The 13,966-nt window shown below is 34.9% G+C and overlaps 1 protein-coding gene across 1 annotated transcript; it reads left to right on the top strand.

The window, feature by feature from the left end:
- The first annotated feature begins 6,734 nt into the window (after positions 1-6,734).
- Positions 6,735-9,744, top strand: LOC125467962 (probable protein phosphatase 2C 65). Its single transcript, XM_048572612.1, has 4 exons — positions 6,735-7,272; positions 7,627-8,185; positions 8,418-8,641; positions 9,045-9,744. The coding sequence occupies exons 1-4, from the start codon at positions 7,045-7,047 to the stop codon at positions 9,537-9,539; spliced, it is 1,506 nt and encodes a 501-aa protein (XP_048428569.1). The 5' UTR covers positions 6,735-7,044; the 3' UTR covers positions 9,540-9,744.
- Positions 9,745-13,966: the final 4,222 nt, after the last annotated feature.

The raw sequence follows: 13,966 nt of genomic DNA, 5'->3' as shown, positions 1-13,966 counted from the left end.
TATCATATACAAGTTAATATTGTTTCGAAATACTATCACAATTTCATCTCAATTATATATTGACTCTTTTTTTGGCGTAACCGTAAGTAATTGTTTTAAGATACCGTGAGTACTAGCTTAGTTATATTATTTGCATTATGATACTATTGCATTTCAACTTTTTGGGGTCTGGAGATACGTCACACTGTCATCTTCAAGGTTCGTTAGGCATTCCGAAAATGGTAGCACAGAGGTGATCATGTCTCAAAAGTAAGGAATTGTTATTAGCATTCTAAAATCTCATTTGACATTTCAAATTTTTTTATAATTAGAAAGAAAAACTACACTTGTGAGAAGTGTAGAATAAGATTTTTGGAATGCTCATAACAACTTCCCAAAAAATATTTGTGGGTAATTTTAACAAAATTTCCCAATTAGTTTTATAAGTCAATTGGTGAATAATATTTGTTTCCTTTTAAAAAGTGAGTAGTTTGTTAAGTTTCAACGAATTTGGAAACATAATCATTGCAGTAGGATCTCTTGACAGGAAATGATTCTTTTCTCTTAATCCATCAAATTAAGATATTTATACGGTTGAAATTTGATATAACGGCTACAAATAGAGGTTCACTTTAAAAGTTATAATAATTTCAACCGTTGAATCACTTTTTAATGGTACAGATCCTTAATTTGATGAATTAGAAAGAAGGGATAAGGAGAGGATTCCCTTTCCTCTTGACAAACGATTAAAGGAATAAATCTATCGAGGTTGCGGTTCCTTTTGAAATTGTGAAATGTCGCTATATAGGTGTCATTTTGTCTTTATTATGTGTTTTGGCTTGGTTGCATGGTGGGAGAATGATTTATATGTAATTGGGTTTACTGTTTTTGCGGCGTTCTGGTCTAATCATTATATTGTGTAAAATTTTTTTTCGTGACATTACATTATTGAATTCAAACTTTCAATGAACTTATTTTATGTAAATTGTTTTCGCAGGATGGACTTGAAGTTTGGGGCGTAAAATAGGAAGTTTGATCACTTATTTGAACCAATTCAGATTCCACATGACAATAAACTTAATTTATGTTTGCTTTCACAAGAAGGGACTAGAAGTTTGGGGCTTAAAACATGAATTTTTTTTTTTATGTTTTTTGTTTTGGCACAGTCGATATTATCTACACGAAGTCGGAGAGAGTGCGATTTTAGCCTCACAATGTGGTAGTAGTAATGTGGTTTAAATTCGCCTTTAGTGAAAATCGAACTTAAGACCTCTCGCTTACAAATAAAGAGAAATACTACTAAACCGTAGTACTAAGTGACTTAAAACAGGAAGTTTGATAAGTTATTTGAGCCAATTATTGGGTCACCAACTTGAGATTGATAATTTTGGTTCAATTTTGCAATTGGCAGCAAGTTGTTACTGAAATGGTAGTGCGCATGGAATTAGGAATATAGCACATGTTCTGCTTCATCAGGACTCAGGAGAGAATTATATGCCTGCAAATATCCAGCCCATGTTGCCCTGCTCTTATAATTTTAAGACAAGCGACTCCTCTGCTCTTGATCAAATTGGTCAGTCCAAATATTGCATCATTGTCAATCTACCATTTTATCCTCACAGTTATCGGTGCAGTTTTGGCCAGCCAATTTCATGTACACGTGGACATCAATGATAAGGATCATAGAGAAATTACACATAAAATGAATGCAAAATATTTGAATTCTGTTTAAAAGATATAATCCGAATCAAACACATAATTTTAACATGGGACCTACTTATATTTTTATGTCGTGTTTTGGTACGCGGAAGATATATCAAGGATATGAATAATACCCGAGTGCTTCTTCGCTCACCCTCTCCCCCTCCCAAAAAAGTGAGTGTGATGCTCGCTCACCTCCCATCAATTGTCTCCCACTGATTGCCGTTAAATTAATTTAGTTTAATTGATTTAAGAAACAAATTTTGAAACTAAAACTAAAACTAATCTAACAACGATCAATAAAGGGTCAGTATCACCCTCAATTTACGGGGTGAGCAAAAATAAATGGGCCATTAGTTTAAAAAAAAGATTACATAAAGTTTTCTTTACGTTTGATACAATGATATGTTTACACTAAAGGGTAATGAAATAAATTGATATCGAACATACTATTTATAATATTCAAATCTAAGACATCTTACTTATAAATGAATAAACTTCCACCACCTGGACTATGCAACCTATAGAGAGTTCATTTTACAAAATCACATATAGCCCAACAAACAAGTAGAAAGGCTCACCTAAGAGCATCTCCACCAATTTCTCTAAATGTGACTGTTCAAATATGAGTTTGTTGACTCACATGACAGTTTGAAAACTAAAGTTTGTTGATTCACAATTTTGCTCAACATACTCCGCAAACCTTAGTAATTTTTTAGTACTTTTCATTGTGCAACCTTTTTTAGCATTTATTTTTAAGAAAAAAGTGGACGAAGACACATTATTATAATAAAGAGAACGTTTGAAGCGTAAGATAGAGAGTTTGTAAATTTAGAGAGTGTAGGACATTTTCTAAATTGGAAAAGTCATTTAACAACCATGTTAGAGCACAAAAAATTCTACGTGGACTCTCTTGGAAATGCACTGACTAGTCATTGGGCTAGTAGAACTTGTTAAAATCAAATAGGCTTATATCAATGGGCTGATGTTATTATCTCTACTAATTAATAAAACACTCATTGTCAACCAAAATTTTATGAAATTATCAGTTTAACCCTCTAATTAAAATAAAACATGGATAAGAAATATGAGGTAGAAATGTAATTTCACACAACCAAATTTTACTTTTTTTTTTCAAAACCTCACCTACATATAATCCTAACATATCTCTAATTAAAAAATAAATAAATAATAAAAATAAAAATAACAATTTCGCACTCCTACATTCTCTATCACTTTCTTCCTCTCTCCTTTTATTTCAAAAACAAAAATAAAAAATTTTCATACACACTTTGTGTATGCAAAGAAAAGAGCAGGAGGGGCGACAGAAAGCTTAACTTCTCTGAACTAAAACCTAAATGTATAAACCTGCCAGACAAGCTGTAAAACACCAAAAGCAGATGATTTTGAAAAAAATAAATAAATAAATCACACAACAAATAGGGAGACACACTTTTGAGTCGAGTTATCCACTAACTAGAGTTGTGAAGACTCAAAATTTATATGATAAAGAGTTTGTTACTAATCAAATATATATATATATATATATATTAACAAATGATATTATTTATACTAAGGGAAGTAGATGAGTTTAGCATCATAATAGGCTAGTAATAATGTGGTTCAAACTCGTCTTTAGCGAGAATCAAACCACTAGACCTGTCACTTACAAATGAAGAAGAATAACACTAGACTATAGTACTAAACCCTCATCAAATATACCTTTGAATAGGATGGTCATAAGCTAAACTAAGTATTATATGGTTCGAACCATCTGATTGACTAAGTCAACGAACAATTTGTTTAAACCCAATTTTATATTGTTGTGACGTTATGAGATGAATTCAGCGTTGAATGCATGATTAAAAAGAAAAATTATAGTTGTAGTTATACCACCAAAATAAAACGAATTTAGTAGTGATTAGTTAAAAAAAGATCCACCCTAAAATGATAGGGTATGGACTATAACGATTCGACTTTCATCTAACGGCTGGTAAGAGGTTTTGTTAAAATTAATTAAGATAAGAGGAACGCTTTTAGTCCAAAATTCAAGTAGAAAATCGAACCTAAGACCTCTTGCTTTTGTTAAAATTCAAATTCGTCTTTAGCGAAAATCGAACCTAAGACCTCTTACTTACAAATAAAGAGGAATACCACTAAATCGTCGTACTAAGTGGCTTAAAACAAGAAGTTCGATAAGTTATTTGAGCCAATTATTGGGAAAGAAAGGTTCCAATTCACGCATTACGTGTCGCAAAAAGGGTTCCGATTAGAGCGGAGGAACGAAGTTCCTATTTGCATCTCTGCGGCAATGAATAACAGAGTTCGATTTCTCCCACACCAACTTGAGATTGATAATTTTGGTTCAATTTTGCAATTGGCAGCAATTTGTTACTGAAATGGTAGTGCACATGGAATTAGGAATTTAGCACATGTTTTGCTCCATCAGAACTCAGGAGAGAATTATGAGCCTGCAAATATCCATCCCACGTTGCCCTGCGCTAAGAATTTTAAGACAAGCGACTCCTCTCCTCTTGATCAAATTGGTCAGTCCAAATATTGCATCATTGTAAATCTACCATTTTATCCTCACAGTTATCAGTGCATTTTTGGCCAGCCAATTTCATGTAAACGTGTCAATCAATGATAAAAATCATAAAGAAATTACACATAAAATGAATACAAAAAAATTTGAACTCTGTTTAAAAGATATGATCCAAATCAAACACATAATTTTAACATGGGACCTACTTATATTTTTATGTTGTGTTTTGTTAAGCGGAAGATATGTCAGGGATATGAATAATACCTGAGTGCTTCTTTGCTCACGCTCTTCCTCCCCCCCCCCCCCCCCCCCCCCCCCCCCCCCCCCCCCCCCCACAACAACAAAAAAAAGTGAGTGTGATGCTCACCTCCCACTAATTGGCTCCCATTGATTGCTGTAAAATTAATTTAGTTTAATTGATTTAAGAAACAAATTTTGAAACTAAAACTATTCTAACAAGAATCAATAAAGGGTGAGTATCACCCTCAATTTACAGGGTGAGCAAAAATAAATGGGCCATTAGTTTAAAAAAAAGGTTACATAAAGTTTTCTTTTCATTTGATACAATGATATGTTTACACTAAAGGGTAATAAAATAAATTGATACCGAACATACTATTTATAATATTCGAATTTAAAACATCTCACTTATAAATGAATAAATTTCAATCACCGCTACACAACCTATAGAGAGTTCATTTTACAAAATCACATATAGCCCAACAAACAAGTAGAAAGGCTCACCTAGGAGCATCTCCACCAATTTCTCTAAATGTGACTGTTCAAATACAAGTCTGTTGACTCACATGACAGTTTGAAAACTAAAGTTTGTTGATTCACAATTTTGCTCAACATACTCCACAAACCTTAGTAAATTTTTAGTACCTTTCATTGTGCGACCTTATTTAGCATTTCTTTTTAAGAAAAAAGTGGACAAAGACACATTATTATAATAAAGAGAATGTTTGAAGCGTGAGATAGAGAGTTTGTAAATCTAGAGAGTGCAAGATATTTTCTAAATTGGAAGACTCATTTGACAACTCTGTTAGAGAACAAAAAATCATACGTGGATTCTCTTGGAGATGCTCTAACTAGTCATTGGGCTAGTATGACTTGTTAAAATCAATTGGGCTGATGCTATTATCTTTACTAATTAATGGAACTTTTTTTGTGAAAAGACAACTTAGTCTTCTATCACACGAAAAAAATGATGGGCAATAATGTAATTTCATGAGTCCAAATTTTACTATTTTTTATTGAAGTCTCACCTACAGGTAATGTTAAAATTCCTCTAATATTATAAAAATAAATAAATAACCAAAAACAAAAACCTCCCACTCCTCCCACATTCTTTCTCCCTCTCTCCTCCTCATTTTCTAAAAAGATGTATTCATACACACAAAATGTGTAGACAAATGCTAGTGTATACGAAGAAAAGAGCGGAAGGGGCGAAGTAAAGCTTGACTTCTCTAAACTAAAACGTAAATGCATATACTTGCAAAACAAGCTGTGAAACACCATATGCAAATGATTTTATAAAGAAAAAAAAATCACACAACAAATAGGGAGACACACTTTTAAGTCGAGTTATCCACTAACTACAGTTGTGAAGACTACACATTTACATGATAAAGCGTTAGTTGCTAATCAAATATATCTTTTTTTTTTTTTTAACAAATGATATTATTTATACTAATAGAGAGTGGGTGGGTTTAGCATCACAATGAACTAGTAATAATGTGGTTCAAACTCGTTTTTGGCGAGAATCGAACCACTAGACCTGTCGCTTACAAGTGAAGAGGAATAACACTAGATTATAGCGCTAAATCCTAATCAAATATATCTTTGAATAGGATGGTCATAAGCTAAACTAATTATATGGTTCGAACCATCTGATTGACTACGTCAACGAGCAATTTGCTTAAACCCAATGTTATATTGTTGTGACGTTTCAAGATGAATTCAGCGTTGAGTGTATGATTAAAAATAAAAAGAATAGTTGTTGCTTTACCACCAAAATAAAACGAATTTAGTAGTGATTAGTTAAAAAAAGATCTACTAAAATGATAGGGGTATGGACTATAACGATTCGACTTTCATCTAACGGCTGGTAAAAGGTTTTGTTAAAATTAATTAAGATAAGAGGAACGCTTTTAGTTCAAAATTCAAGTAGAAAATCCGAACTTTACGAATTTGGCGATCCCAAATCTCACGTTATCATTTGACTAAAGCACATACAAATCTAAAACACTAATGTGCATGCACTTTAAATAGGATTTAATTTTGGTCGATCAACTACGATATAGGGAAGATTTTGTACCTAATTATGGTTTAAGTACTCTGATTAGCTAAAGACATTTGGGAGGATATGTAAATTTAGGATTACTATCTTCCTCCTTGGCAAAGACCAAAAGGGTACTATTGTGATTATCCTGCAACAATTTCTTGTGATCAAAAGCACGTCGAGATTTAAGAGAACATAACCATCTCCTTCACAACATGTAAAACCTCCAACAACACACGACATGAAGCTTGATTGACTCGTTGCATGCATATTGCAATATCTACGATTTACGTTTCATCCTTCTTTCCTTTTAAAAAATATGTTCTGATTTCGAGAAATATATCAATCAGTTCCGATTTCTCCACAAATACACCATCACCATTCAATTCTCTTCCCCCTCCTTTGCATCTTCACCCAATTTTTTCCTTTCGGGTGTTGATTGGTTTCTGGTGGGTCCCCATCATTCCTCTTCTCCCATTTTATTGGGAACAATCATTTTTGTGAGAGGCTTGATTAATTTAATTTCTGGAGAGACATGGGAGCTTGTTGTACCAAGGAGAGATCGTATGGAGGAGGGTACATGGAGGATGATGGTGTGGCCCATCGGAATGAGTACTACGAGGCTGAGGAGGAGGAGGAGGATAATGTAAGGTGTGGGGACGATGGGGCCCGCATAAGGTTGCAAGGGTGTTCTAGGAACATCTCCATGTACACCCAGCAAGGAAGAAAAGGGATCAATCAAGATGCCATGACAGTTTGGGAGGTACCTTTAATCAATTTGTCTCTTTTCAATTTTGTTGGTTTATTTTTCTTTTCTTTTTCTTTTTTTTTTGGTTTTACATTTGTGCTGATTTCTGATCTCTACTGTGTTTATTAACACGTATGGATTCCAAAAATACATGTTCCACATTATAATTCGTAATCTAATATATAGAAATCTACATTACAATCCGTAATCAAATCTTCATTCCAATTGAGTAAACATGTCGTTTACGGTTTTTTGTTTGTTCATAATGTATTTAAAATCTTCTTGGTCTCCTATTTTCTGCAAAACTTGTTCTTTACTAGTCCTTTATATATGAATTTAACTGAAGTTTTATGTCAATGAATTTTTTAGGACTTTACTGAGAACGGCATGTACTTCTGCGGTGTGTTTGATGGTCATGGCCCCGAAGGGCACAAAGTTGCAAGATGCGTACGTGATAATTTACCCTCGAAACTCTCGGAAATCATCAAAATTTACCAGCTCAACACTGGCATATTCAGCGACATTGATGTTGCCGGAAGCGAGATCAATGCAAACAACGGGAATAATCACGACAGGAAACCCAGTCGCAATATCTCTCTTCCGTCATGGGAAGCCAGTTTTGTCAAATCATTCGAGGAAATGGACGAGGAACTTAGCGTTGACAACACCATTGATAGCTTCTGCAGCGGTTCAACTGCAGTAACTGTAGTTAAACAGGTACACTTTATTTCTTGCACTCCAAGTTTGGAGAGCAATTCAATAAAATTACTTTTTCTTTTTTTTAATTTTATGCTGTTTCATTTTCAGGGTGATAATTTGGTGATTGCCAACTTAGGCGATTCTCGTGCGGTTCTTGGAACTAGATCAGGAGAAAAAAACCAAATCGTTCCTGTCCAGCTCACGGTTGATTTGAAACCTGATACTCCAAGTATGTTTAGTACTAGTGCTCTTAATATCGGGAAATGATTTCCGCTTACCTCTCTCTCCTTCTGCACACCCTGTTTATGTTTGTCCCATTGATTTTCCTTTGATGGGTGTGCAAGCGGAGAGAGTTGTGTGCGGAAATCACTTCACTTAACATTTCCTTAAGAATTGCATGATGATTTTGATCAAGTTTTTGAGTTTGATTGTTCTTGTTTTTTGCTACTGATGAAATTCAGGTGAAGCTGAGAGAATTATGAAATGCAAAGGCAGGATTTTATCAGTGGATGAAGAACCACAAGTGTATAGATTATGGATGCCGGATGAAGATTGCCCTGGTCTAGCAATGGCGAGGGCTTTCGGGGATTTCTGTGTCAAAGATTATGGCCTGATCTCAATTCCTGAAGTTTTCTACAGGAAGATATCAAGCGATGACGAATTTGTGGTCCTGGCAACTGATGGGGTAAGAAAGCAAGAGCCTGAATGTCCCTTCAATTAAGTATTTGTTTTTCGCTTCATAGGGTTCGGTTTGCTTCATTGGGTCTGGATTTTCTTCGAATGGTTGGTTATTTTGTTCATAAGGATCGGGGTTTTTTTTCTTTCTGTAGTTTCTTGCTTCACAGAGTGGAGTTTTTAGCTTCGTAGTGTTCAGTTCTTCCCTTTGTAGGGCTTGATTTGTTTGTTTTCTTCAATGGCTTCGGCGTTTTGCTTCATAGGACTTTTATTTTTCTTTTGTCTACAAGTATTGTTACGGTCATTCAATTTATTTACGAAGTGATGTGACAGTTTTATTTATGTAGAATATATTTGGTAACTCTTAACATTTATCAAGCTACATTAAGATATTGATGGTGTGCGTTGCGCAGGTGTGGGATGCTTTAACAAACACTGATGTGGTAAAGATAGTTGCTTCAGCAAGGAAGCGGTCCATGGCAGCAGAATTACTAGTAAGGCGTGCGGTTAGAGCATGGAAACGAAAGTTCCCAGCATCAAAAATTGATGACTGCGCAGCTATATGCTTGTATCTGAAAGACAAACCTGCTTCTTCATTAACACATTCGACATCCCACGTGAGCCGTCTGGGCAAAGCGAATGACTCTCAGCTCTCACTTTCTTATTATAGCACAAGATCGAACATTGTAAGCGATCAGGGAGGCACTGCTTCCGAGATTAACAGCAAGATGACGGAGGACTGGAAAGATACTGTGTTGAATTGTAATGTCTCACAAGATGCAAAGGAAGAGTGGAACGCCCTTAAAGAAGTTGACAGAGTAAATACCATGTTGAAGCTTCCTCGATTTTCTAATTGTTTGAGTCGGAGGAAAACATCAAGGGATTACGAAGAGGTTCAAGCTCATTGATTAATTAGCTTCCTTGATGAGGCCTTAAACGCAGTGATTTGCAACCGCGGTTAAGGATTAGCAACCAACAATATTCATCAAACATCTCTCAGCAGGTGCAGTTCCAGCTTCCTGCCAAATTTGAAAGAAAAAGTGCAGCCACAAATTCTGGTTTTAGAATTCACTAGGGAAAAACAGAACAAGTAAATATTTGTCTTACCATGAACTGTCAACGAGGAATACAAAATTACTGATATATTATATGAAAAGAATGAAGTTAGCTTCTACCTTAAAATTTTGTTTGGTGTGATGGTCACAACGTCGTGTAGTGTTATTTACCCAGATAAACAAGTGGATTGAAAATTGAAATACCCAAAAATTAATATGAGGCTGTAAGTTGGTAGAAGAACATAGGCTTCTCCCTCTTTGGCCGCAACATATAAGGCACAGGCTCTCTAGCCTCTCTTGTGCTACTACTATTGCATCTCCTGATGGCTGACTGGTCGAGTCTTCCTCAAGACCTTGTTCCCTCTATCACTTAGAAGGGTAGTTTCAATGGAGGATTTTGTTGCTCTTGGTGCAGTTTGTGAGTCTTCCTCAACAACTTGTTACCTCTATCGCTTAGATCTTGGTGCAGTTTGCTAGTCATGGAGATCAGTCGCAACGAAAAACAACTTTACCAGTCGATCAAGGCATTTTCCATTGCTTATGTCTGCATCTCATCAGGAGGATTGTATCATCTGTGAGGTTTACAATATGAAAAAAAGGCAAGTCTTAAGAACTTTGTCTCCCAGAAGTTGATCAGAGAATGCAATTTGGTTCTTCCCTAGGATTGTTGCTGACTTTATCTAAACTGGATAAAGAAACAAGAACTATTATGTTGCATCCTTTAACCCGTGCGCAAATTAAACTCGGTGGTAACAGCTTTCTATGTTACCAATATGGCCACAGCACCACTATTGCTATGTGATACAACTGATTTGAGGATTTTCCATAGGAGGAGTCCACCGGATGACTTCTGTAGAGAAGCATCCCCTTTCCTTTTGAGGTTGGAAAATATATACAAAGTTGTACCCGAGGATAGTAGCCTTCTTAAAAACACTAGCAGCGTGCCAGCGGCCAAAGTTGTACCCAAACAAACAGTCACCCTTTAATTTATTTTCCTGCTTATTATTACCACTTTGTTTCCCGTATTCATAACTAGGCAAGGCATCTTTCAGTTTATTTCCCATTTTCGTAATCAGGCAACGCATTTGTTTCCCGAATTCGTAATCAAGCAACTCATTTTTCAATCTGGTTTTTGTATTCGCAATCAGGCAGTGCATCTTTCAGTTTGTTTTCCGCATTGAATAAGGTTTATATTATCGTCATAGCAAGCACAAGGCCAATGCTAGAACCAGTTGCTTAAGGAGGAATCTGTGTATGTATACAGCACACATAACCCTAGTATATATATCCTCCTCGTTGCTGCTGCTGTTGTTATACGGCTTACTTTTTTCCATTTAATTTTACATCTTGGAGGAAGGGCAAGAATATTTGATACCAAATTGATATCTTGATGGCTGACTGGTCGATTCTTCATGGAGATCTCGTTACGTATATCGCCAAACGGATAGTTTGCATGCAGGATGTTACTGCTTTTGGTGGAGTTCGTAAATCATGGAACTCGGTCGCGACCAAAGAAAACTTTATTGGAAGATTAACACATCAATTCCCATTGAATATGTTACCAAACAAAGTGGATACCATCACTCCTGAATTTAGCAACAAAATGAAAGGTAGGTTTCACAAACTTAATCTGCCAGAATCCAAGAAACGGCAGCCTTATTATCCTTCTATGGGATGGCTTATATCTGTATCCGAAGTTTTTGAGGTCCGTTTATTGCATCCTATAAAACTATAAATCATTGCCAAATCAAACTCCCAGATACTAACAAGATTAAAAATATTCAAGAGTGGTTTTATTCTGAAGACTATTACTTCACAGTTACAAAGTTTGTGTTATCCGCGAGCCCGTCTCGGACATCGAATTACACAGTCGGAGTTACTTGTGAACTTGGAAAGGTACTTGGGAGACCAGGAGAAGATGAATGGACAATTGCTGATACAGATGTTTTAGATCAATTTTTTGATCATCTGGACTCTCTTAGAAATTCCTCACATATTTTAGACCTAACTTATTTCAACGGTCGATTTTATTCGGTGGAATATTTTGGAACTATTGTGACCTGTGACGTTGAAGATTTTGATGAACCAAAGATGAAGAATGTTGATTGAGTATAGGGTTTTCAAGGCGCCGTTTAATGGCGATTGTTCGGGTAAGTTGCCTGACTTGCAGGTTAAAAACTAGGGGAATAGTACCATGTTACTGGGATCCGAGAGTTCTTCGATCTCCATTGAAGCTTTGAACTGCTCTCGATTCAAAGCGAATTGCATATACTTTCATGGAATTGTTGTGGTGAGGGGTGCCAAGTTTACAGCTATATGTACCTTCAATTTGGAAGATAAAACCATTAAGTACATCTGCTCGGTTCCTTATACGGAGTCACCACATGTATGGATTCAGACAAGTTTCTAGCTCGTGGTCTAGACTGCGAACGTGATTCTAGTTCGACAACATAAATATTTTTATGTTACAATTTTGTAATTTAGAAAATATTATTTAGTCTTACCAATTACCCTTTCTTTACTGTTGAGGACTATTTTAGTTGATGAACTTGATGATAATTTTAAGAAACATGAACCTTATGCATTCAGATTAATATCTCCCCCAAAATCTTAATCAGTCAAAAGTACTTTGCACCAAGTTTTCTTGCTGCAAAGAATGTCATTTTCGTGCACCATCAGCTTATATTTACGTATTTCAAAATATTTATGCGACAATAAATGGGGAAAGAGGGAGCCGTTACCTTAAATATATTTCATGACACTATATTACTTTTGTCACTACAAACATCAATGCAATAAGACGTATTTATTTATATATTTTTTAACTTAAAATATGTAATTTTTTTCATCACTTCCGAAAACCCAATCCAGATTCTAGAGGCCCAGGCAACAAACCCAAGGGCCCCCAGACGGTGATCAATATCTTTCATCCCCCACTTCTGCTACCTTTTGTTAGTCCCAACACTCCCCTCTCCCCCCATACCCTTGTACAACAAGCGAAACCAAATCAAAGGCAAATATTGTGACCATTAATCAGTCTCTTTCAAGCTTCATGCCCTAGACACATCATGATCATCATTCACCAGTCACTACTATTTGGGACCATCAAGCAAATCAACCTGCTGCACACCAGCAAAAACTCTCCCTTCCAAGAAAAACTTGGGTGTAACCAAAAAATTATTTCGTATTTCTGTCTTATTCATCACATAACTTTTCAATTCATCGTTTGAAAGTTCTCTCTAATGTAAATGTAGGTAGACAAACTTAATGCTGTGTTTGAATAAAAGACTTGAAACTTTAGACTCAGTTGTTACCAACTCATGCCGTAGAAAGCTTGTACTCAAACATTACAAACACACCATAAGCGCACTACACGAAGAACTACCAAGAAGACACCCATCAATTTGTCATTTGAAAGTTCTCTTGAATAAATTGCATATAGGCAATTTCAAGTACCTCTATCTCATTATTTTAGTGCAGTTGCGGCGATTATAGCTCGGGATCCATGGAACCCACTCTTAAGAATTGACACAATTGAGACTGGTGCTAAACCAAAGTCAATAGATATGCTTTCCTCTTATGTTAAACGATACTAGCTGATGAGCATATGTTATGTGTGTGTGAACAATTTTATTTTATTTTTTGTTTTTTTTATTAAGGAGTGTGATTAGTTTTTGAAATTTTAAAGAGTATGAAAAAATGATAGTAGGACAATTTCTCTTAATAAGTGCATATTTTATCTTAATATTACATAATTACTATTTTATCCTCCTTATGTAAATATTATGTATAAAAAAACAAGGGTAAAGTAGGAAAAATAAGAATATGATTGTCGTTTTCTCAAAAGATACAAAATTACTATTTTACCCTCCTTATATAAATATTGTATATAGGGCAAAATAGGAAAAAGCAGCAATTTTTTATTTTTTATTAAGAAGTGTAATTAGTTTTTAAAATTTTTAAAAAAGGTATGAATAAATAAGAATGGGATAATTTCTATTAATAAGTGCATATTTTATCTTAATATTACATAATTTTATTCTTCTTATGTAAATAGTGTATATTAAAAGTGAAGGTATAATAAGAAAAATAAGAATATGATTGTCATTTTCTCAAAAGATACAAAATTACTATTTTACCCTCCTTATGTAAGTATTATGTATAAAAAATGAGAACCAAGAGGCAAAAGGATACAAAGTTACTATTTTGTCCTTCTTATGTAAGTATTGTATATCAAAAGTGACGGTAAAATAGGAAAAAAAAAAAAAAGTAGCAAAAAA

This window comes from the organism of the source record quoted next, unplaced genomic scaffold (assembly GCF_019419815.1).
Source record: "Pyrus x bretschneideri cultivar Hongxiangsu unplaced genomic scaffold, Pyrus_bretschneideri_v1 Contig11, whole genome shotgun sequence".
NCBI lineage: Eukaryota > Viridiplantae > Streptophyta > Magnoliopsida > Rosales > Rosaceae > Pyrus > Pyrus x bretschneideri.
The sequence above is the reverse complement of the archived record's forward strand: the minus strand, read 5'-3'. Positions and strand labels throughout refer to the sequence as shown.

Bases quoted from the DNA above. Each gene is read 5' to 3' on its own strand.
- LOC125467962 (XM_048572612.1), top strand. From the start codon at position 7,045: ATGGGAGCTTGTTGTACCAAGGAGAGATCGTATGGAGGAGGGTACATG. The intron at 7,273-7,626 runs GTACCTTTAATC...TGAATTTTTTAG, and splicing joins ATGCCATGACAGTTTGGGAG to GACTTTACTGAGAACGGCAT. The intron at 8,642-9,044 runs GTAAGAAAGCAA...TGCGTTGCGCAG, and splicing joins TGGTCCTGGCAACTGATGGG to GTGTGGGATGCTTTAACAAA.